The sequence below is a fragment of the Lagopus leucura genome, unplaced genomic scaffold (assembly GCF_019238085.1).
Source record: "Lagopus leucura isolate 7727_CA_CO unplaced genomic scaffold, USGS_WTPT01 Super-Scaffold_100157, whole genome shotgun sequence".
Lineage (NCBI taxonomy): Eukaryota > Metazoa > Chordata > Aves > Galliformes > Phasianidae > Lagopus > Lagopus leucura.
The window spans coordinates 34,104,348-34,126,350 of NW_024962334.1; the positions used below are offsets into that span (position 1 = coordinate 34,104,348).

The 22,003-nt window shown below is 40.5% G+C and overlaps 1 protein-coding gene across 16 annotated transcripts in view; it reads left to right on the forward strand.

Annotated features, from left to right (window-relative positions):
* Positions 1-22,003, forward strand: part of KIAA1217 (KIAA1217 ortholog) — a 349,470-nt gene that overhangs the window by 240,217 nt on the left and 87,250 nt on the right. For 11 of the 16 annotated variants that reach the window (XR_006181754.1, XM_042888183.1, XM_042888190.1 and 8 more), the window contains 2 exons: positions 167-247; positions 9,763-9,958. Coding sequence is in view for 15 of the 16 variants with exons in the window: in XM_042888183.1 (XP_042744117.1) it covers positions 167-247; positions 9,763-9,958 (277 nt within the window). In the remaining variant the exon portion in view is untranslated. The remainder of the gene's footprint in view (positions 1-166; positions 248-9,762; positions 9,959-22,003) is intronic. The other 5 variants (XM_042888199.1, XM_042888184.1, XM_042888187.1 and 2 more) reach the window with 2 other exon arrangements.

The following is a 22,003-nucleotide window of genomic DNA, read 5'->3' on the forward strand; positions in this document are numbered from 1 at the left end:
CTTCTCTTCTCTTCTCTTCTCTTCTCTTCTCTTCTCTTCTCTTCTCTCTCTCAGTATACCTTCAGTATGTAGAGATTATTCTCTTTTAATTCTGTTGTTCTCTTTTTTCCTTTTCTGTTAACAATTATCTTTCCCCCTCCCCTTCTTTTTTCTCTTTGATCCACAGGTTTTGCAGTGCATGTTGGTCTCCCTTCATTCAGAACTTGACATTCAAAGGTACTTGATGAAAATTGAATCCTCTCAGAGAGTTAGTACTGTACTTTCTTTTTTACTGCACCCTGCTGTGGATTGAGTTTGTTACCTTTTAACTATGTGTGGTTTGCATCACAACTAGTGCTCTCAAATAAATACAGATCTGCATGCTTTTTCCCTCTGAAAGTGGTGTCGTTCATATAGATTAATTGCATATGGGAGTGTGATGCATGTGCATCATTTGATGATTTTTTAATTCTGACTTTTCATTTAATGGCATGATAGATACAAAGTCCACACTTGTATTTCAGATAGATGTTTTGAAACATACTAAAATTCAGTGGAAGGTCTTATATAAATCAGTCAAATCAGATCCCTACCAGGTGACCCAATTCTAATTTTATTTGTGTATTTGTTACAAAAGAAAACTTTCTGCAAAGTTGAGGTCAGATCTGTGGATGCGGAAGTAAATATTTCTGCATTTGATGTGCTAAAAAGCTTAGTTCTCAACTTGCAAATTGATCTTTTTGAGAGAATTTAAGTTGAAGGAAAACATTTGCTGGATACCCAAGTGGGATAATGGCCGGAGAGCAGTACTGGGGGCCCAGCTGAAACATAAATTAACATTTAAAAGAGTCCCAGTGTAGAATACCCTGACGTTGTTCTACATATGCTTCTGCATCTTGGGGCTGTACTTTCCTTGTCTAAAGTCAGCCCCTGCTGTCATGCAGATTTGGAAGTGTTTCTCTGCACCTTGCATCTCAATGTAAGGCAGGCTGGCTGAGGGAAAGCCACGGCTCTTGGGAGTTTTTGTTTAAATCTCCTGAGCACCTCTGAAGTCCCCTCTGTCACATCTTTCTACCTATTGCACCCCTCTTCTATTTCTATGTGACTTCTTCCACGGATATCTGCTAAAGATTTTTTCCACCCTTACAGTGCACGCCTTTTAGATACATTTCTGAAAGGTGCTACAGAGTTTTTTGTTTTTTGTTTTTTTTTCCTACAAAAGCAGAACCGTGAAAGCAGCAAGCTAACACGTGCTGCCAATAAGGAAGGAGGCCTCGGAGCACGCGGCTTATTTGCTTCCCCGCTGCTTTTGTTTCCACTCGGAGAATTTCAATGGGCCAATAAAAATGCTGACCACGGGGAAGATGGGAGTGGCAGGGTGTGGGGAGCAGGGAAGCTTCTCACTTTTGGGCCGAGGGAGGAAGGAGCAGAAGGGCATGGTTACAATCGGGCAAAGAGGAGGTGAAGCTCCGCTGTGGCACAGCACCCCTCCTGCAGCAGCCCTGTCCCACTCACCGACCTCCCTCCCACTTACCAGCATCAGTGGTGAGGGATTCTTCTTTTTTTCTTTCCCCTTCCCCCGGTTATTTTTAAAATAACGTGTTAATGAAGATCTCCTTATTTGCTTTTAGATATCAGAAAAACAGGTTTTTCCAGGGCAGCTGTGGGCTGGAGTCTGCACTGTGCTCCTTTGCTTTGGGAAACAGACACCACAAAAACAGACCCTCCTCTCGTTTTCCTTAGGCACATGTGTGGGAGAAAAGGGATGGGTGGGTAATCGTCTTCTTGAATCAGAACACACTATTCCCTAGGTACATCTAGGCATCTGGTATTTGTTCTTTTTTTCTTTCTTTCTTCCTTTTTGCATGTGGTTTTAAGCATGTAAGGATTTTTCCCCTTTAATCAGCATAATGACAGTTTTTGTTTAAATCATCCCTTTTAATCTTTGAATTTCTCATGACAGTTCTGGGGGCTGTGTAGGTAGAAGTCACCTGCAGCTGATGAGGCACAGCCGTCTCCCACTTGGAACAAGGGATCATTCTGTCCTGTGAATGCTTCACAGTGGGGTTTTTTGGAGGGAAAAGAGAAATAGCTTCCAACTGAAGCTGCCATAAGATTTTAATTAAGACAAATGCTGACACCAGGGCATCAATTTATGGGTAACCTACTTAAAGTAATAATAAACTGAGGCTATGATGCAAGAATATGACAGAAACTGTGAAGGGGTGAGTTTTGGGAGCAGAATAGATGGGACAGTGGAAGCTTTGTGGAGAGAAGTGGTGAGGTGATCCATCACTTCTTGAGCTGAGCTCTCACGTAGATAAATACTTTGTGTCACCAGGCATTAGAATACAGCAGAGCTCCCTGTCTCTGATTTCTTTCCTTCAGTGTAATTTTTGCTTATTGCCAGTGGATGACTGTTTGTTATATCTATCATTTTATTTTAATTTCCACCTTAAAATCTCAGATCGGTGTTGGTAAAAAGAAAAAAACAAACAGACTTGGACTTGGCTAGAAACATTCTGAGAAATATTTCTGTAGTGCAACATGGATTATTTGGGTTGGTTTGGGTATTTTTTTATTTTTTATATTTGATGTATTCAAAAGAGATGCCACAGCATGTTGCATATTTCAGTCTGGACTTGTCTGGACTAATTAAGCTGCTCTTAGGCAGGCTGCTGAATTCCTCAGGGCACATTTTCGAATGCGAGTTCCTCCAATTAAACATCTGAATAAGAGGTCTGGCAGCATAAGTGCTGAGCACCTACAGCTTTTATTGCTTCAAATGAATATCTTTACTGCAAACACACTGCTTTCCAGAAAAACAGGCTTCAGTGTATCTGCATGCCTGCAGTTGGGAACCAAAGACTGGAAACGTTGCTCTGTGTCTATCACTTACAGCAGAGTTGCATGAAAAATTCCCTGCTAGCTCGGGGATCGCCCTGCAGAAGCCGGGGAAGGCAGGGAGCGTGGCAGTCAGCAGCAGCGGCTGTCCTCGGGATTAAAAGAAATGGGACTTGGCGGCCGGCCACAGCAGGGAGTGCGCAGCTGGCCATGCAAGGCTCCTGGGAAAACGTGTGGATTTTTCACATGGTTTGAATGTCACTCCTACCTAAAAATATGGTTATAAATCCTGACAAATGATGAGATGTGATTTTTTTTTTTTTTTTTTTTTTCTGCTCAGAGAAAGAGACCGTGGTCAGCATCAATGTATACAGAGAATGTTGGTAAAGATCCTTCCATAGGCAGAGTTCTGCCTTCAAACATATTCACAGAAATGGGTGAGGCACCCACTTGGTGCGGCATCCCACGCTGCAGTGGGCTTAGTGCCTCCCAGTGGGACTGACTGCAGCCAGTTTTGGTGCAGCATCTTTACAAGGGGTCTCTGCCTGTTGTCTCTGTATGTGAGAGTATCCCACTGCATCCATTCCATAGGTGTAATATGAATTTAGTTGTACATAGGCATGCATAAGCATTTAAATTTTCTGACAAAGCACTATGGAAAACATTGTTATAATAATTTCTTAACAGTAAGAACACGTAGGTAGTATTCATTTTCGCTTCAGCAGCAGTTATGTCACTAGTTCAGACAAGTAAAACCTTGTAGTTGGGATCGTATAGGACCCTGAAGACTCTGTATCTTTGGAAGAAGCAGATCCTTCCTTCAGACAGTGGTAATTTGGAGCTGACACAAATGGGATGAGGAAATACAACTGCTATGATAATAAGAGCACGTGTGCTGTGACAATATTTCAGAGTTAATAAACTCATCATACATTAAACACAGCCTGTTTATATGTGCATTTGCAGTCTGTTTTGTATCCAGTAGCCATCTTTGGCACAAGTCACAGGAGAAACTATCTACCTGAAGGTCATGAAAAATAGATCTCCCTTGTTCTTTTTGTTTTTCTTCTCTTTTTTTTCTTTTTCTTTTTTTTTTTTTTAAATGTTGGGAAGAATGTCAAATATTGGTTTGCTTCCTTTGCCTGTGAGAAGTGTGTTCTCCAGAGTACATGTTTAAAGAGAGTTACTTTATGAGGGTTGTATTATTTTTTTTTTAATATCTTTGTTTACCATTCATATGCTGCCAGGGGTGCTAGCAGCTCTGAAGATGTACATGATAAGATGATTCTCCTTAAGAGATAAATTTCAGTCAAGATAAGGACTAAAGAAGTTCCTGGAGATAGGAAATAGAAAGTGTAAATTGATCAAGAGATGAAATTAAATCCTTCTTCAGGTAACGGGTACATAACCTGCTAGGTTATTTTTGTCTGTTTAAATGTGTGAAGTGAAATTTGCAGCTTTTTGAAAAGGAGAAGAATGAAAATAAAATCAGAGATATTGATTAGCATGGTAAATAGCATAATGAGCATGGAAGGAAATTGTGATGAGCAGAGCAATAGAACTCATTAGGCTAAAAGGTGAGCATGATAGTGATAGGCTGATGGTTGGATTAAATTCCAACCCTAATGATTCTGTAATTACATGATTCTATCTGGGCATACCTGGATGCAGAGGAGGGCAGCAGGGCAGAGGCAGTGCTTCAGTGGCATGTGGGGGCATCTCTAGTGTCCTGGGACTGCTCGCCATGTTGGCATCTCTACCACATTTTACTTTCCTTATTCAGGTACCTCTGGTCTCACTGCTCATTATTTGAAATCTTGCTGTGTTCATTGAGCCATGTACTTTTTTGTTTCTTTTTCTGAGTCAGTGAAAGAACAGCAGATACATTACAAGTGCATGCTTTGGACAAGCTGTGACAGCCAGCCAGCAACAGTGAGGCTTGATTAGCCATAGCTTTATTTTTTATCAAGTCCCAAGAACAGTTAGAAGATACCGGATCTTCTGTAACTGCTGTATGATACCCTGAAAAGATTACAGAGATGTACGTCCTTGTATTGCAAAAGGATTAAATAAAATCATCTCAAAACTCGCTGTGATTATATCTAAGTTTTCACCAGAATCTTTCAACTTTTGGCCTTTTTGTTTCTGCTGAGCTTCCTACCCAGTACTAGCATGGAAGTTCAGCTCAGCTGGCTGAAAGATCAATTCAAAGCAGTCTGCTCACATAGCTGTGGGGGAAGCTGTGCCTGACTGAGGACATTATGGCCCAAGCAGTGTTAGTACAGGGGAAAACAGAGCCCTGCTGCTTTAGCTCTAAGCCTGCTTCTGTTTTGGGGCACTTATCCCAACGGTGTGCCTAGGAAAGTGCTGATATTTCCTCGGTTTTGCGTGTGTGTGTAGAGTATCTGCTTACAACTGTCCTGATTTTAGACAATACTCCTTCTTTGTGAGCATTCTGACTTTTCTTCTGTGTAAAGTACTGTATTTCTTGCTAGCAGGCATATTAAAAAAGCAGCCACCTTGGTGTAGTAATGTCCAGTTCATTGCTCTTGCTGGATCTCTGCAGCATGTAGTTACAGTGCCAGCCTGTTCCAGGGGCAGCCATCCATCCACTCTGTGGCTCTGCCTGTGTTCTCATACTTCCTGAAAGATGAGCTGTATGATGAACACTTATTTTGTAAATTCTTATCTGCGTACCAGATCCCCATAATTAAGTATTTAAAGTTTTGGATAATTTTAAATACAGTAATGAACATGCTATGGAAATATACGTAAGTTATAACTTAATAATCTGTCTGATTTATCTGATTTTGTCGTCACCATGCTACAAGGGTTGGCTGTTGCTGAATGTTTCTATCCTGCTTTCTTTGACTGTCGTTACAAGTCTGTGCAGTTTGTGCCTCTGTAAATGTTTCTCCTCCTCTACCCACTTCATGGGCTGTTTTTCCAAAGTTTTGCCTAAGAATGTGCTTGGTTATTAAGTAGCATTAAGCAGGGTGCTCACTGCCAATGATAAAAATGCTTTTTGATCACACATGTGCTGGTATCTCCCAGTAACTTGAATAGCCTCTGTTGCTGTGTTTGAAGGATTTTTTTATAATCTGTTTAAAATTCAGAATTACATCTGAAATACAATGTTTACATGAATTGAGCAAGAGAAGTAGCATGAAATCTTTCATAAATGTGTTTGTATTCACAGTGGATTTCATTAATCATAGAATAGCTTGCATTAGTTTTACATTTGTGCAGCCTCACTTTCAAGAGTGGAAATAGTATGGATTTATACCATATTAAGAGTAGGACTGGGTTTCATATCTGAGCAGAATGGAATGAGGACGGCTGAAAGGGATGTTCTTAGTTCAGGGGGATGTGTCAGACTATGTGTTAAGTGCTGAAGAATTGCTACAGGGATAGCCAAAGAAACATGACGTTGCTGAGGTTGTCTCCATCTGTGCATTTGCAGGACGCACTGGGCACAGCTGAGATTCTGTCTGGTTGCTTGTGGTTATGGCATTATCTCCTTACTTCTTAAGTATGCACCTGTTCACATACATAGATTACGTGCAATGGCATGACTCTGATGGCATCTGAAGGTTCAACTGAAAGAGAAAAATAGACAAGTGAAAAGCAAAATAAGCTTGATTATCAGAATATTTTTCTTAAAAGTAATTCCCTTCTCAGCAAAACTGTGAAGATCTTTTGCAGGTTGATTTTGTTGCTTTTCTTTGCATTCTGTTTTTTTTTTTTTTTTTTTTAAATTTTATTATGGCTTTCTTGAAAATGAGGATAATCACGTGCCTTCTAGCGTCCTATTAATGGATACCTACAGGTTAAGTTATTAATCGCTGCAAGAGGTTATGAAGCTGTAATGACATGATTTTGTAGTACTCCTGCAATATGCCTGTGTAAATGAAATGCAAGAGCTGCTCCAAAAGTATTGCCTCCATTTTCATTATGTTGGCCCGTGACATCAGAGGTGGATGTTGGTGGTATGGCAGTAGAGGTGGAACCTTTCTGACAATATTCCGTTACATTTTGTTGCCATGTGACAGATGGTATCAGAGGGGCTTTATTACAGAATGGTGTCTGACATGGAAGTGCATATGAAGCAAAGAGATGGCACTGAAATTATTTTTGCATAAAGGAATTACCTTTTCACATTTACAGATGCTTGCTGAAGGTTTATGCAGGCCAAGCAGTGCATGTGAGCACAGTGAGGTGGATGGTGTGTTTTGGCTGTGGAGTGAGCAATGTGAAAGACAAGCCACATTCTGGGCAGCTATGTACAGCTGTCACACTTAAAAATGAAGAGCATCTCCATCAGCTCATCCATTCAAATCAGCAGAATATGACCAGAAAACTGTATATGTAGCATTAGCATTCCCAAACTGTTCTATGATTCTTTGAGGCTGGAGGTGGCAGTTTCCAGGATTGTATCATTACTGGTGATGAGATGTGGTGTCAGCACCCTGAGCTGGAGTCAAAACAGCAGTCCATGGAGAGGCGACATGTGAATTTCCTGTTGAAGGAAAAGTTCAAGACGTTGCCCTCAGTGGCCAAAGAAATGTGCACTGTCTTTTGGGATAGAAAAGAGGTGATCATTCCGGACTTCCTGAAATCCAGACAAACCACCAGCTCTGACTAACACTGTCTAAGCTGAAGGCTCAAACTTGCAGAGTCAGGCCAGACAACAAGACGTCCTTTCTCTTGCAACACAAGAATGCCTGGTCCCATACCAGTTTGAAGACAGTGGAGCACATTACCAATCTTGGTTGGACTGTCCTATCACACCCAGAGTACAGTCTGGATTTTGTGCTTCCTAAATTCCATCCATTTGGGCCAATGAAGGATGGACTGCAGGGACAACGTTTTCCTAGTAATGATGACATCTACATGGCAGCTGTGAAACAGTGGGTCACCTCCATGGGTGCAGATTTTTATATGTGCAGCATGTAGTCTTTTGTTCATTGCTGGGAAAAATGCATAGCTAATGGTGGTGACTATGCTGAAAAATATCATTTTGTAGTGGAATATTTGCTCTATTAAATGATATTGTTGTGCTTTTTGTTTCTGTTGTAGTTTCCATGGAAAAAAATAGAAGTCATTACTTTTAGAGCGACCTTTGTATTTCAGCAGTGATGATTTCCAAGCCATTTTGGAAAGCCGAATGAAGAAACACTGAGTAATCAAATTCTTTGTGTTTGCAAGTCACTTGTCACCTCTATAAGCTTTCAGACACAAGATCCTGTATTTACAACCTGCAGACTAGTGCTGACCATGTCAGAGGCACTTCAAAGCATACTTTAGTTTACTGAGAACAAATGTTGTTAACTTTAACTCCTGCAGAAATTCAATGCTCTTGAACAACTTTTATTGCAGGACATTGAATAATACCTAATATTTTAATATTAACATTTCAGAAATGGAGGATTTAGTTTTCTCATGAGATATTTCTGGTTTATTATAGTTGGTGAGCAACTAGACAGCTTAGCAACAACAAGCTTCTATAGCCAGCTTATGAAAATCTAATAAAAGTTCAAATTCTTCATACTTTCAAGGTCACATAGGGAATATTATTTGATACATGCCATTACTGAAACAAGTTCACCTCCTCTTGCTTCAAAATCAACACTGAAGGAGCCAGATGTGAACAAACATGCAACATCTTGGCTTTCCAGAAAGAAGGAAAAACTTCTGGATCTTGACAGTGTCTTCAAATGTAGGGTTGAAGTTAATTTTAATACAGGAGATTTTAAATGTACTATCATCTGGCTTTGAAAGGGAAAGTAAACCATGTGCATTTTATGGCGTCTTGTGTCTGGTGCAGTTTAAAGCCCTTTAAAAATTTTGTATTTGCATACTTGTTTTGGGGCGGTGAGTTTGCTTTGCTTTAAATTTCTGCTTGTTGTTCTAGTTTGTTATGGTAATGAATTTGCTTGAGAGACTGGAAAATTGTTCTTGCAAAGTAACTGTAACATGTTACTTGAGGGAGTTTCACTGAATGGAGCAAACAGTACTGAGTGTATTTCTTCATGCCAGCACTCCTTTGTAGTCAGCAAAAATTGCTCAGGTCATTGTATTTCCTATTGAGTGCGTTTTTATTATGCAGATCTTACAGTGATAGTGTCAGTGGAAGTGCACAGAAGAAATTCTGTCTTCTACTGAGAGTCTGTCTTTTCAGTTACTGTGTTTAGCAATTTAGTAATGTGATTGCCCAATAAAATCATAGTTAATTTGGTCAATTAGAGAAGATATTTTTTATATGTGCTGATACAACAAAAAACAAGATAATTATATATGACTTCAGGTAGAAATTTTGGGTAGCTAATGTGGCCTAGCTGCATGACCTGTACCTTTCATGGATGTCATAGCAACATATTTTGAGACTGATAATTTGTGACTGTATCACAGAATTTCTTGTCAGGGTATTTTTCTTAGTAGACTGGTCAACATAAGAATAGTGTTTTAAATTTTTCTCTGTTATAACTTTAACAGCAAATAGCTAAAGTGACACAGACATGCTACTGTGCTGCTGCTGTCCTCTTCATACTTTCATATGCTGAAGGTTTAAGTGGAAAATTAAGAAAGCACAATGAATACCTTTCTGATCTTAAATGTTCAGTATGTGTGTGTAGACATGCCTATGGTGCAGTAGTTGTTTGAGCATCAGGGAATGGCATTACTGTACATCTCTTCAGCACGTCTTGCCCTGAGGGCCTTGTTAGCAATGAAATTTGCAATGTGAATGTACAACAATAAAATCCTTAGCAGAATACCCGAGGACACTGTTTTCTTACACAAGAGTGACCTTCAGTGCACCAGTATTTGTAGAAGTTTGGACTTCTTACTTCTTCTATTCTTTCTCTCACCCTCGCCCCCCCCCAAACACACGAATATTCTGGTTCCAGTAGACAAATAATGCTATACTCTGTTTTGCAGACTAGAAGCCCGAAACCATCACAGAGCCCACAGCCCAATTTGGGAGACCAGACAGAGCATCTATCTGAAGCATCTGCTGATTCCTTAGAGGCCATGTCTGAGGGTGATTCCCCAGTTCCCTTCTCGAGGGGCAGCCGCACGCGGGCGAGCCTTCCTGTGGTGCGGTCAACAAACCAAACCAAGGAGAGATCACTGGGTAAGCCCTGCTTCACTGCCTCTGCTCTCTACTCTACTTTCTATATATACTTTCTATATATAAAATAGACTTATAAAGATTTTGGTGGAAGGTTACTTTTCAGAAATAAGCTCAGTATGGGGTACTGGCTAACCTGGGGGAATGGTGAGATTATTTTTGTAGTATCACAGCCTGCTGTGTTGATGTGAACTCTGTACAAGTCTGTGCCCACATTTTCTGACAGGAGATACTGGCTTTGTCTCTTTGCCATCTCTTCCAAGCTAGACCTAGTCTAAAGCAACCTAGAAACATCGTTGCCTGGCAGATTTAGTTCTCAGAGAAAACATTTGGTATTTGAACAAGAGAATGTGAATAAGATACACTGATGGAAATGCCTTTTTCTTCAGGGCAGTGCCCTTCCATTTGGGTGGAGACATGACTGACACAGAAACAGAGGTGTACAGCTCCACTTGCTGCCTTTTTCTTTGTTATTTCCATATCTGAGGGCTGAACTGAAATGCATTTCGAGCTGGAGCTGCTGTGCTAACAGTGGGTGCTGTCTGGGAGACTTATCAGCTGATGGATGGAGCAAGTACTGCCTGTTTTTTTTTGAGGAAAGACACCAGAGGGCAGTTAAGCTGTTGTGTGCGGGTTGCTGAGGAAGGTATGTTTCTGCTCAGAGGCAGTAAACAGAAATGCTGTTTTCCTTTAAAATCTCCTCTTCTAAAAGAGAGTGACATAAAACGAAGACTGGACTGTAAATCATTTATAAGCTTGTAAGCTTATCACTGTACTTTACCTATTCCTCAACAAGCTAAGACAATTTCTGTCAAGTGTCATGGTATCTGAAAAACAAAATAAATGGGAAAAAAAAAAACAGGACAAGGTGTTGGGTTGGAGGGCAGAGCAATGGGGTGTTGTTAAGGGCTGGGCTCTGCTCAATGGTGCCCATTGGACTACTGACACGTTTAATACTCTGACCTGCACACTACTTTATGGTTTAGAGTTGTTTTTAAAAGCAAGCTTGTAGTGTGTCTAACAGACGAGCAGAGGATTCCATCTCTGTCTATGAGTCACTGTTGTCTGGGGAGTCCTCAGTGTGGCTTGTTTTACCTCCAGGATTTCTGTGTTTGCCTCAGTGTGATGTGAGGTGAATCAGGACTTGGAAGGTTTTTGTGTGATGTGAGGTCCAGCCTCTCCAAGTGGGTTTCAGCGGGCAGTCAGCATCATCCATCAGCACTGGGATCTCCTGCATGTACATGTGCTTTCCCTAGGTCACGTGGGAAACCTCAGTTCTGAGATTCTGCATGAGGAGCAAGCCAAGAATTGATAAACAGCTTTTCATTGACATCAAAAGGGATGGCCTTCTGTGCACTGGCATTTTGTGCAGTGTTTTCTCCCCAGAAGCTGACCCAGAAAAACTGTTTTTATTGTCAATATGCAAAACTTCTTAAAATGACAGTACACTCACAAGTTCATCACTACAAATAAGCCTGGTGATAGGAACACAAGGAAGGCCATACTGGATTAGACCACAAATCCCACTGGCCCCACATTTTGTCTGCAGCACAGCAGGGACCTTAGGCAGCTAACCAAGGCAAGAGTAAGAGTGTAGGTGTGCTCCTTCCCCTGACTGCTCTCCCACCCTCAAGCTATCTTCAGCTTAGAGATTTCCTGGTTATGGTTCCTGTCTGTGTAATAACCCTCAAGAGATGTTTCCTCCAGGTACTTGTTCAGTCTCCCTTTGAACTCATGTAAATTTTTTGCATCCACAACACGGCAGCTGTGACTTTGGCAGCATGTTTTGTTGGTTTACTACCCAACCATTACTTTTTTTTTTTGCTTTGTTTTGTCTTTATCATGTCTTTATCTTTGTCCTTGTGCTGGAAGTGACGGCAAATATTAGATTCCTGTCTGTTCCCCCAGGCCATCTCTCAGTTTACAGGCCTCTCTCATCTATTGAACATCTATTGTCCAAGCTGGGAAGTGCTGCTATAATCACATGTTTCTTACCCAGAAACCACCCCATACATTTGATTATCATTACTACCATTCTTTGAATTTATTCTGGTTGGAGAGTACCTTTTTTTGCTGAGATGTGAGGACCAGAACTGCAGAAGCTCGCTCTTATGTAATCCATTCTTAAATACCATTTTTTAACATCTGTTGCATATACCGAATTGTGTTGCCTCCTGATGGAAGACTGTCACGTGAAGGTGTACCATTTTATTTAACAGGAGTGACTTCAGACCATGCAAGGCATCCCATCTCAACCCATCATTCCTATGCTAAGCCAGTCCATGCTGTGGTTTATCCTAGCACGTGCAGGCAAAGTGCAGACAGAAAAAGAATGTATACGAAGGAATGTGATATGAAATATTTGACTTGAGGGGTTTTTAGATTTGAAACTGGAGCAAAATAAGACATCTCCCCCTTGTGTTGGAAGAGGGGTCACAGCTATATGTGTGGCTTATGGGATCATCACACAGCCAAATAGGAGACGATACATTGTCACCACCCACGGTCCGTCATTTCCAAGTTGCTCCAGGGGCCTATTAATAGCAAGCAGTTTGTTTGAAAAGATAATCTAAAAATGATTTTAAAATAGTTCAATTTAGGTTGTTATTCTTCAGTGAATTTCTTTTACAGCAATATCTTTTTCAGTCTTTTCTGCCAGTGTAGGCTAACGCTGCTGTGAGCAATGTTCTGAAGTATTCCTGTTGGGTTAAGGGCAGTGTTTGTTTTAAAAAAAAACAGGAACCTGTTTATAATCTTAATTTTAAAAGCATTCTGAAAATAATTCTCTTCATCTGATTATACACAACTATGTATAATCACCTCCCTTTCCAACTCTGTTAATTTTTAAATTTAATCTAATTTAATCATAAATTATGTTTTGATCATCAGCCAACATATTTTATTGTGGAAAATGATTAGGTTAAGAGAATTTTATTTATTTTGCATATAATATCTCAGTGCTATTATTTTTAAAAATAGATGTTCTCTCTTTGGAATTCTAATTCTTCTACAGCTTCCTATCTTACTAACTGCATTTGAGATGGTTGGTTTTTAAACTGTGGTCTGAGTTAACATGGAGCTGAAAAGGAATAGCAGCAATATGTTTTGGCTGCCCTAGCATTGTGGTTGTGTCAGTCAGGACTGAGCAAGCAGGACATGGTGCTCTGACATGTGAGGCTGTCTCATGCCATGAGGAGCTGACCCAGAATCAGTATTCTAGTTCTTGATCCATGTGAAATTTCAGCCACAGCTTTTGAAAGGAAGGTCTTTCTTGGCTAAGAGGTCCTTCAGAAATTGGCATTTCTCTCATCAATCTGCAGCCTGGAGACAAAGCATAGTATTAGAATAAATTAATTCACTGCGCAAGAGAAAATTAGATGTATTTTCAAATGTGTGTTTGAAAGCTGGGATTTCTTCCAGCATGATAACTGTGGGAAAAAAATTATCTAGCAAAACTGTCAGAGTGAGAATCAGCTGAAACCTGGACAGCACTCAAAAGCTTTCAACAGACCTCACTTGCAGTTCGCCCTGAAGGAAGCAGAGCCCAATGAGCGCCCAGCAAGGCCACTGCAGCAGCAAGTGGGTACAATAATGGCTGGCAAATATTTCAGCTTGTAGTATCTCTCATGTAACTCATTTTTGCAAAGGATGGGCCTCGTGCTTTGTAGGGGTGGGTGCTGGCATCCTCTGTGGTAACAGAGAGGTTGACATGATCACTGCAGCCCGAAGGGCAGGGTGTGATTGCCAACCTCCAGCAAGAGAGAAAGGGAGAATAGTAGCAGCAGTTTCCATAAAAGCACAGACATTTGGGTTTGAGAACTGAGGGAAGGAGAAAGATGGAGCTCAGTGACTTGTGGGCAGTCGATTGTGTGGCTGCTGCAGGCACAATGGCTGACAAAGCACAGTGTGAGTGGGCTCCTCACTCCAACTGTGTGCCTAAAATCAGGTGACACGAAAAGGCCTCTGCAGAAATGTCTGATCTTGCCAACATTTGCATTTTCTTTGCCTTCGGAGGGATTATGACAGCAGTGAAATTACATAAATGATCAAGGATTGGCATGAGGAAGGTCTTAAACAGTCACGGAATATTTTGAATATTTTTTGTTAGCCCCCTCAGCCCCGAGTATCAGCAGGCATAAATTATAGAGTCCATTACTTTTGCTTCTGCTTTCTATGGAAATGCTGATTATAATGCTAACACCTGGATCTTTTGCAGCAGTTCTTGCAGAAATTCTTAAAGCCTATTCAAAAGAGTTTCAGGGCCATAGTTGATAAGAATCATAGAATGGCTTTACTTTGAAAGTGCCTCAAAGTTTCACCCTCTGCTGTGGGTGTGGTTATCAGCCTCTAGATCAAGTTGTCCAGGGCTAAGTCCAGCCTGGCCTTGAACACCTCCAAGGATGGAGCATCCATAGCTTCTCTGGCCAGACTGTTTCAGTACCTTACCACTCTCTCAATAAAAAACTTTCCCCTGACACCTCATCTAAATCTTCCCTCCTTTTGTTTAAAACCATTCTTCCTTGTCCTGTTACTGTCTGCCCATGTAAATAGTTGATTTCCCTCCTGTTTATAATCTCCCTTTAAATAGTGGAAGACCTTCTTCTGGACCCTCTCCTAAAGCTCCACATCTTTCTTGCGCTGAGGTCCCCAACTTGGATGCAGTATTCTGGATGGGGCCTCATGAGTGCAAAGTAGAGGGGGACAGTTATCAGCCTCACCCTGCTGGCCACCCCTCTTTTGATGCAGTCCAGGATCCTGTTGGCGGCTTTCTGGGCTAAATGTGCACACTCGGTTACCATTTTATTTTCCAGAAAGAGCAGCTGCTTGGTTGCTGCCACCCAATGGTGGAAATAACTGTGTATATGGAATGTACTCTGTGTATGGAATGCACTGTAAAACTTACTTACACAGAAAAAGATAAATAGTAAAGAAGTAGACTTATTGGTGGTAATTAATTGTTATTTACTATTTATGAGCTGGAAATTAAAGCAGGCATGTTAAATCAGGCAGAAAATTTGTGAGCCGGCGTAGATTTTATAAGAGAAGTCTGTATTTATTAGCAATGGAACTGTCCCCTTGGATTCCTTAGAGTAGGACTGAAGCCTAATGAAGTCAGTGGGAGCTTCAGCTTAGTTCATGGGAGAAAAGCTCCCTGGGAACTGCATTTCAAATTAAGACTGAGGAGAGCTTTAATGTATTCAGTCATCTTAAAGAAATTTTCCCTATCTTGTCTTTTTACTGTGTATGCAAAGCAGCCAACATGCAAAAAGGTCATGTAAATATTTGCTGTCATGGTCAGATACATTAAAGTAAGCTGGCAAGTCTGTAAGAAAAACAGCCTGAAACAACTAGTTCCAGTTACGGAATTGAAACACAGATCCTAGGACATTAAAATATTGTAAGGTAGCAGCAGTCGCCTCGGTTTGCCATCCAACTTCTTTTAGACTTCAGTTTCTTTCACATTTCTTCAAACTATAGCTGAAGTTTTTGGACTTGGAAAGAGAATAAAAACCACCTCTTACGTGAAATACTTTTCAGCAAGGGACCAAAGGAAGGTAAACAATCATACTGACATACAGTAGTGCTGAGGGTTTTTTCTGTTTCATTTATTGTCCCTACATGATTTGTGAAAGACAGCTATATGGAAGAGTGAAATGTGGGCCTCCCCAGGCATGCTCTTATGCACTCACATTTACTCTTTACTTACCACAGACTTCCTTTGATACAAGAAGATCTGTGTACCTTAAAAAAAAAAATTTCCAAGAAGCAAGATCATCTTTAGTACATACTGTCTCAACAGAAGCACGTTCTGTCTGACACTAAAAAGCTGACTGTCGGTGTATTTTTAGATGTATTTTAGATTCAGCTGGAGCTGAATTTGACCCCATTGCAATGGGGTGCATCAGTGTGGTTCCAGTGGCCTTGTTGCAGTGATATTGGAGTAGAAGATATGTAGTGTGTGAAGTAAAATCTGTGCTAATCTGTGCTAGCTTGTATCTGTTATTACTATGTCTGTTAAATGTTTTCTGAATGAAATCTTTATTATTTATTTGCATTGCAGTAATTCTAAAGGACTTTCAACTAAAAATGTGACCTGTGTTGGGTAATCTGCACAGTGAGAAAATGCCCATATCGGACTTTGCTGAGTTCAAGAATTTGGCCAAGCAGGGAAATGTAGTGCCTCACCCTCAGCACAGTGCACTTAGGAATCACTGCCAGTGCTGACAGCAAGTCTCTGAATGAGAACAGCTCTAGGATTTAGTCATTGCTCCCACTACATTTTATATTTTTAGGTAGCGATTCTAATGCGTAGTTGCTATATAGAGCTGGGTGTGCATTCAGGTTTCTGTTCTGAAAGGGAAATACTGTCATCTCTTTGCTGTCATGTATGGCTGTCTCTTGATCTGTTTGTTCTTATTTGCATTTTTTGCTATAAATTAGGCTGAGTTAAACAGACCAAGAGGATTAGCGCTGCACCAGAGTCTGATCGATAGCCTGCTGACTAGGGTACTCTCTTGGGATAGTAGAGTCAGTGATCTGAACAACTTTCAAACAGTCTGTCTGGATTAATTTTTAACTGCTCAAATGTCTCATAAAAAAACTTCTGGTATCGTTGCTTCTGCCCCGTTACTTCCTGTGATGAATATACTGGTAGTGGGGATGAGGGAGAGCAATGGATATTGTTTAGCATGGCTTTAGAAAAGATTTTAAAGGTTTTCACACACCCATTACTGCATCATTATAGCCACACTGGGGAGAAAGAGGTAGCCTTCAAGATGGATAGGGTTTAATATTTCCATGTCCAGCTGGTGGCTTGTTTTGAATGGTCTTCCTCAGGAGTGGGCTCTGGGGACAGTAATTTGTAACAGCAAACTGGCTGTTGAGATGGAATGAACCAGGGTCAGGGTCTGAGTTAACACTAACCATGGGAGACCTTTCAGTGTGTTGGAGAATCAGCCTGCCACTCACTGGAACCCCAGTGAGCCAGAGAACTGAGCTAGCAGGAACCCTGTGATGCTCAGCAAAGGGGAATGCAAATGCAACAAAGCATAGGGAGGGAACAGATTGCTTTGGGAGCAGCTTTGCAGAGAGAACTTTGGGTCTAGCAATGAAATGGCTATAGGCCAGCAGTGAAAACTACATAAATGGCTATATGAACAGAAACATAGACCCTTCTTATTGGTATTTGTGAGATTGTACATTGAGTATTACCTCCAGTTTTGGCTCCATTAGTATGAAAAAGGTAATAGCAAACTGAAATGACCCCAGTAAACTGACTTTTTGCTAAGTTTGCTAGTCCAAGATCCTATTTAAACGTAGGCCTTAATGACAGAAGAAGTCAAATTCTTGTTAGGACTATAGACATGGATTTCTGGTGTGATATGAGAACCAAACATGCTCTTACATGCTGGTTGCTCAGCCCCTGAACTTGCTACTGACAGCAGAGAACTCTTTGGAAATTGAGTACTGAAAACAAGTCCTGTAGTTAACATGGAGGATTTGTTAAATGTGGTGGAACAACCAATCATGTATGGCCTGTGAATATGGAGGAATTAGATGGTCAGATTCTGCCCTTGAACACATAACTTCTACATGGTTTAGTACTAAAAAAGAGGCTTTATAAGTAGCAGCTACCACTCAAATAATGAGTTCTTGATATAGGTGGAAGGAAATGCAAGCAGCCACCATCTGGCTCTCTGTTTTTTCTAGGGAAAGAGCAACCCTGCCAGGTTTGGCAGGGAGGTTGAATCTAGATGATCTTTGAGGTCCTTTTCAACCTAGGCCATTCTATGATTGTAGGATTACAGGAAGTTTAATGTTTTCTTGTCTTTTTTTTTTTTTTTTTTTTTTTGGCTATTGCCTCTTTAAAAGTTAAAAGTAAAAGCATCACTACATAGAACTCTTGCTTATGGTGTCCACAAATGCTTAATGTGTCTGTGTAGCCTTTGGCAGACACATGCTCTGAAGCTATACTAGATTGCTACCTCTGGCTGGGAGCCGGCTGGCCAGGGCTCACAGCTTCTGCAGAGGCCAGAGGCTCAGCTTCTGGTCAACAAAAGCAGCACAGCTGCTACACCCTGATACGAAAGTCCTGCTCCTGTTTGTGTGTATTGCTCTGGTTTTGCTACACTAAACTGTTTGGTGAGTGTGAATTGGAGTCTGTCAGTATTGCATGGCAAAGCTTGTGGTCCCTCTTAAAAATAGCTCTGGGATGCATTGACTTCCTAGTTCATCTCATTGAGTTGTTCAGTCATCAGTTTCTTCATGTTCGGTCATTAAATATCATGGGCTTTCTGTGTTCCTCCAAGTTTACTGGCATCTTTTTATAAGTTAGGAGTATGAAAAAGTCATTTTGCTGGTCAGTGGAGCTATTCTGGCAAGAGCAGAGGCTTAGATGCAATTATTATCCAAAAGTCATCTGTCAGATCATTGTTTTCCACCTGGCAAAATGGGTTAAATCAAAATTTTCCCCAAACTCTGTAGATTACCAAAATAACTGTCTGCACTTGACAGGCTGCTGACATAGACAGTCTCTTTTGCCAATAGGTAATTTCCTATTTTCCTGCGATCAGATAGAACAAATACAAGTTTTCCCTTGATAAAGAATGTTGTCAGTTGTCTTTCGGAATTTTTTAGCTTTTTATTCTTTGCCAGCTAAATGTGTTTATTTGTAGTAAAGTGCTTATATTTGAGTGACACTTAAAATTCTTCATCTCTCACACCACTTTGATTGAAATGATCTGTAACTAATTCTCCCTGGGTTTTTTTTTTTTCACTAGGTAGTAAGTATATTGCAGAATTACAGCAAGTTGCAGTAGATAGCAACCAAGGATGAAACGGCAGTGAGAAGTACTACGGGACTAAATTCAACAGTTCCTGTTTTTATTAAAATTGATGCAAATAACTTAATACCTTGAGCAAAACTCTAGAGGTTACTTGGGAATAAAATTATATCAAATAAGTAATTTCTTTTATTTCAGGAAAAGATGTACTTTTTGATTTTCTTAGTACTTGAAGACAGCTAAGAATATTTATAGACACATTATGGTCATGGAAGATACATTTTCAGCAGGGAGTAACTAATGGAAACTAATATGAGAGCTTCAGGCTAGAAATACCACAAGGGTCGTGGCAATGACCTCAGACTAGTAGAAAATGTATGTGGTGAAATAAGAGAGAGAAGTCTTGTGGGTGTGGAAAGAAAGAACCGCTGTGGAGGAGATTCTTCCACAGTGCTTAGAAGTGTTACTGGAATAAATTTGTACCTGGATAACTTTTGCAGAATTTGTCAATAAGGATACCAACTTCATGTTATCTTTTTTTTATCTGATAGTGAGGGAAGAACAATATGGCCTGTGCCACTCTTGGTTTTATATTTTATAATTGTGTCAAAGATAAACAAAAGGAAAACTGGAATGATCTTGGTGCTGTAGTTTAAAAAATTGTTATCCTGTTTTTGAGGAAATGTTTAACAGTCTTTATTGTGATCTTCTCTGGATAGCCCTGAAATGTTCCAACAGAAATAGTCATCATCAAGATTTTAGAAGTTATCCTTAGAGTTTAAGATTGATACAGGTCTCAACAGAAACAAACATGGGTTCATTTTCTCAGTTCTGCTCTTGGCATTGCTGCTGACTTCAGTGTGAAAGTGCAAATGGAGTCAGTGACTCAGTGGCTGTTTGGTAGAAGATCAAGTTAAACCAGCATGTAAAGGCAAAGGCTGTCCACTGTCTCACAAACATATGGTTAAATGATGGTTAGGTAAAGAGGGTAAAGAGTAAAACCAATGTAATGACAACTGTACCAAACCTTGACTCTATGCTATTTAGTTTACTTTTGAAAACATAACTCATCTTGATTTCTGGCAATTCTTACTGTATTTGCTCACCATGTACTCTATAATTTTTCTCCTTAAGATAAAGCTTTCTTTGCTAATTTATCCAATTAGCTGTTACTCAACAAGTCCTAGAGGTTTTCCATACATATTTTTCGCATTTTATTAATACCTACCTTTACACCTTTGATTTAAGCTGTCAGTGCATCCAGCTTTTGATTGCTTTATTCCAACCACCTTTACTAATTATTTGAAACTTTCAGATTGGGTGCAAAATTTCCAGAGGTTAAATAGAGTGGCTGCGCCAAAAGACAATTAACAGTGCCTTGTTCATGCCACTGATTTCCGTAACTGTGGGAAAGTTTAAATGCATTAGCACACAGCAACAAGCATCAGCCAAATACATTAATACATCTCTTCAGGTGGGAGCCCATGGAATAAGATGTTACTGGATGTCGGATTTTCAGTACAGAAATTTGCAAGATGTCTCACCTGGGTGATGAGTTTCTTGTGGCTTCTCAGGAAATAAACCAATTGACACCAGTGCAAGCTTTGACTGTATTTTCTTTCACAGCACTGAGAAGTTACTTAACTGCTTTGCCTTGGTTTTGTTTACTTGATTGTGAGCATAGCAGTATTTTACCATTTAAAATTTATTGTGTGAGAGAATTAATTGGTATTTGTAAAGGTCCTAGAAGATTATTTAATCATGTTTGTTAACTTATTCTTGATCTGTCAGGTATTTAACTTTTCTTTACTGTTGAATGCTCCATGGTTTTCTCTCAAAAATAATCAATTTGTAGACATAATTCCTGCTCTGTAAATAAAAGCCAGTTGTAGTTAAAGCTCTTCTAAGCATCCTCAAACTAGCTTTCAGCTGCCCATTTCTGGGGTCATTTCTAGCAGTAAAACCATGATATATGATGTTTGGTCTGGATTAGGTCAGCGCTGTGGATTAGATGATGGTGCTGAGAGATGTGAGCTGGGTGGTGTCATGGTGCTTGTGTAGCATTACTTTTTTCCATAGGAAATAAGCCTTTACCACTTGTAACCAAGGAGTTAGGAGCTTGCTGCTATGAGTATGGTATAGCTCCTTGCCCTGTAGACCTCCTGGATTCACGAGTTCAGGGATGGTTCACCATAATGTAAGCTTCCTCAATGGCTCGGTGGATTCCACAACCCTTGCTACAGCGCCAGCAGCAGTATCTGAGCCCAGCTCCCTGCTAAGGCTCTGCTGTGGCTCTAGGAGCCATAGTTGCAACGTGGGCAGTCCCCAGAGCTGTGCTAGCTGAACTGAAGGCTCACAGGGGCTGTTCTGGGCACTCTCTTCACCCAACACTTGAGTAGTTACCACATTCGTGTGACTTGGCCTATGTAAAGCAGGTTAACACTGCACCACATAGTACACTCTGCTTTGCACATAGATGAACCCTGAGGGAAAAGACTATTTTGCGTGTCCTTCTGTCATCGACCCTTCCTAAAGGGAGGAGCAGAAAGTGGTTTGGCTTTGAAAGACCTCTGTATGCTGGGAAGGGAAAGGTGATCATGTGGTGTGTAGCATGATCATCAGAAGATCTGAATTGTATGCTTGTGAGCTGTATTTGAAAATGGTCTTTCACCTCTCGAGTGAATTTCCCCTTTTATAAAACATACTTTTCTGTTAACAGGAATTTTGTGAAGCAATTTGTAAAGGGGTTTAAGTTTCTAAGGCCTAGCTTATACATAAATGTTTTTTGCTACAGCCTGTGTTTCATGCTGTAGCCCATTTCATAGAGGATGAAGAGCAATCAGAAATTCCAAAGGTGTTTCTTAACCTAAGTTATCCCAGCACTAAGAACAGGGAAGCCTACCACTGCAGTTTGCCCTGTGGGTGTAGAAAAGCCCAGGCCTGGCAGCATCTGGGAATACCCTGAGGTGGCAGTGCAGCATGGACGGACCTGGGCTTTGCAGAGTTTCATGGTGCAGATCCTCATGCACGCTGTTGTTACCTTTCTTCCTAGAGTAGCAGGGCATGTAATAGTCCAGTTTGGTGTGTGTTGTTTAAAACTCAGCATAATCTTTGTGTGTCAGGTAAATCTACTGTGACAGAAGCATAAGTTCAAGAGGACTTGCACAGTATACAAAGACATTAACATCTCTTTTGTTTAGCATTCTTTCCAGTACCTTTGCTGACTTGTGCCCTAATAGAACCTGTACCAGAGTTATATTCTATT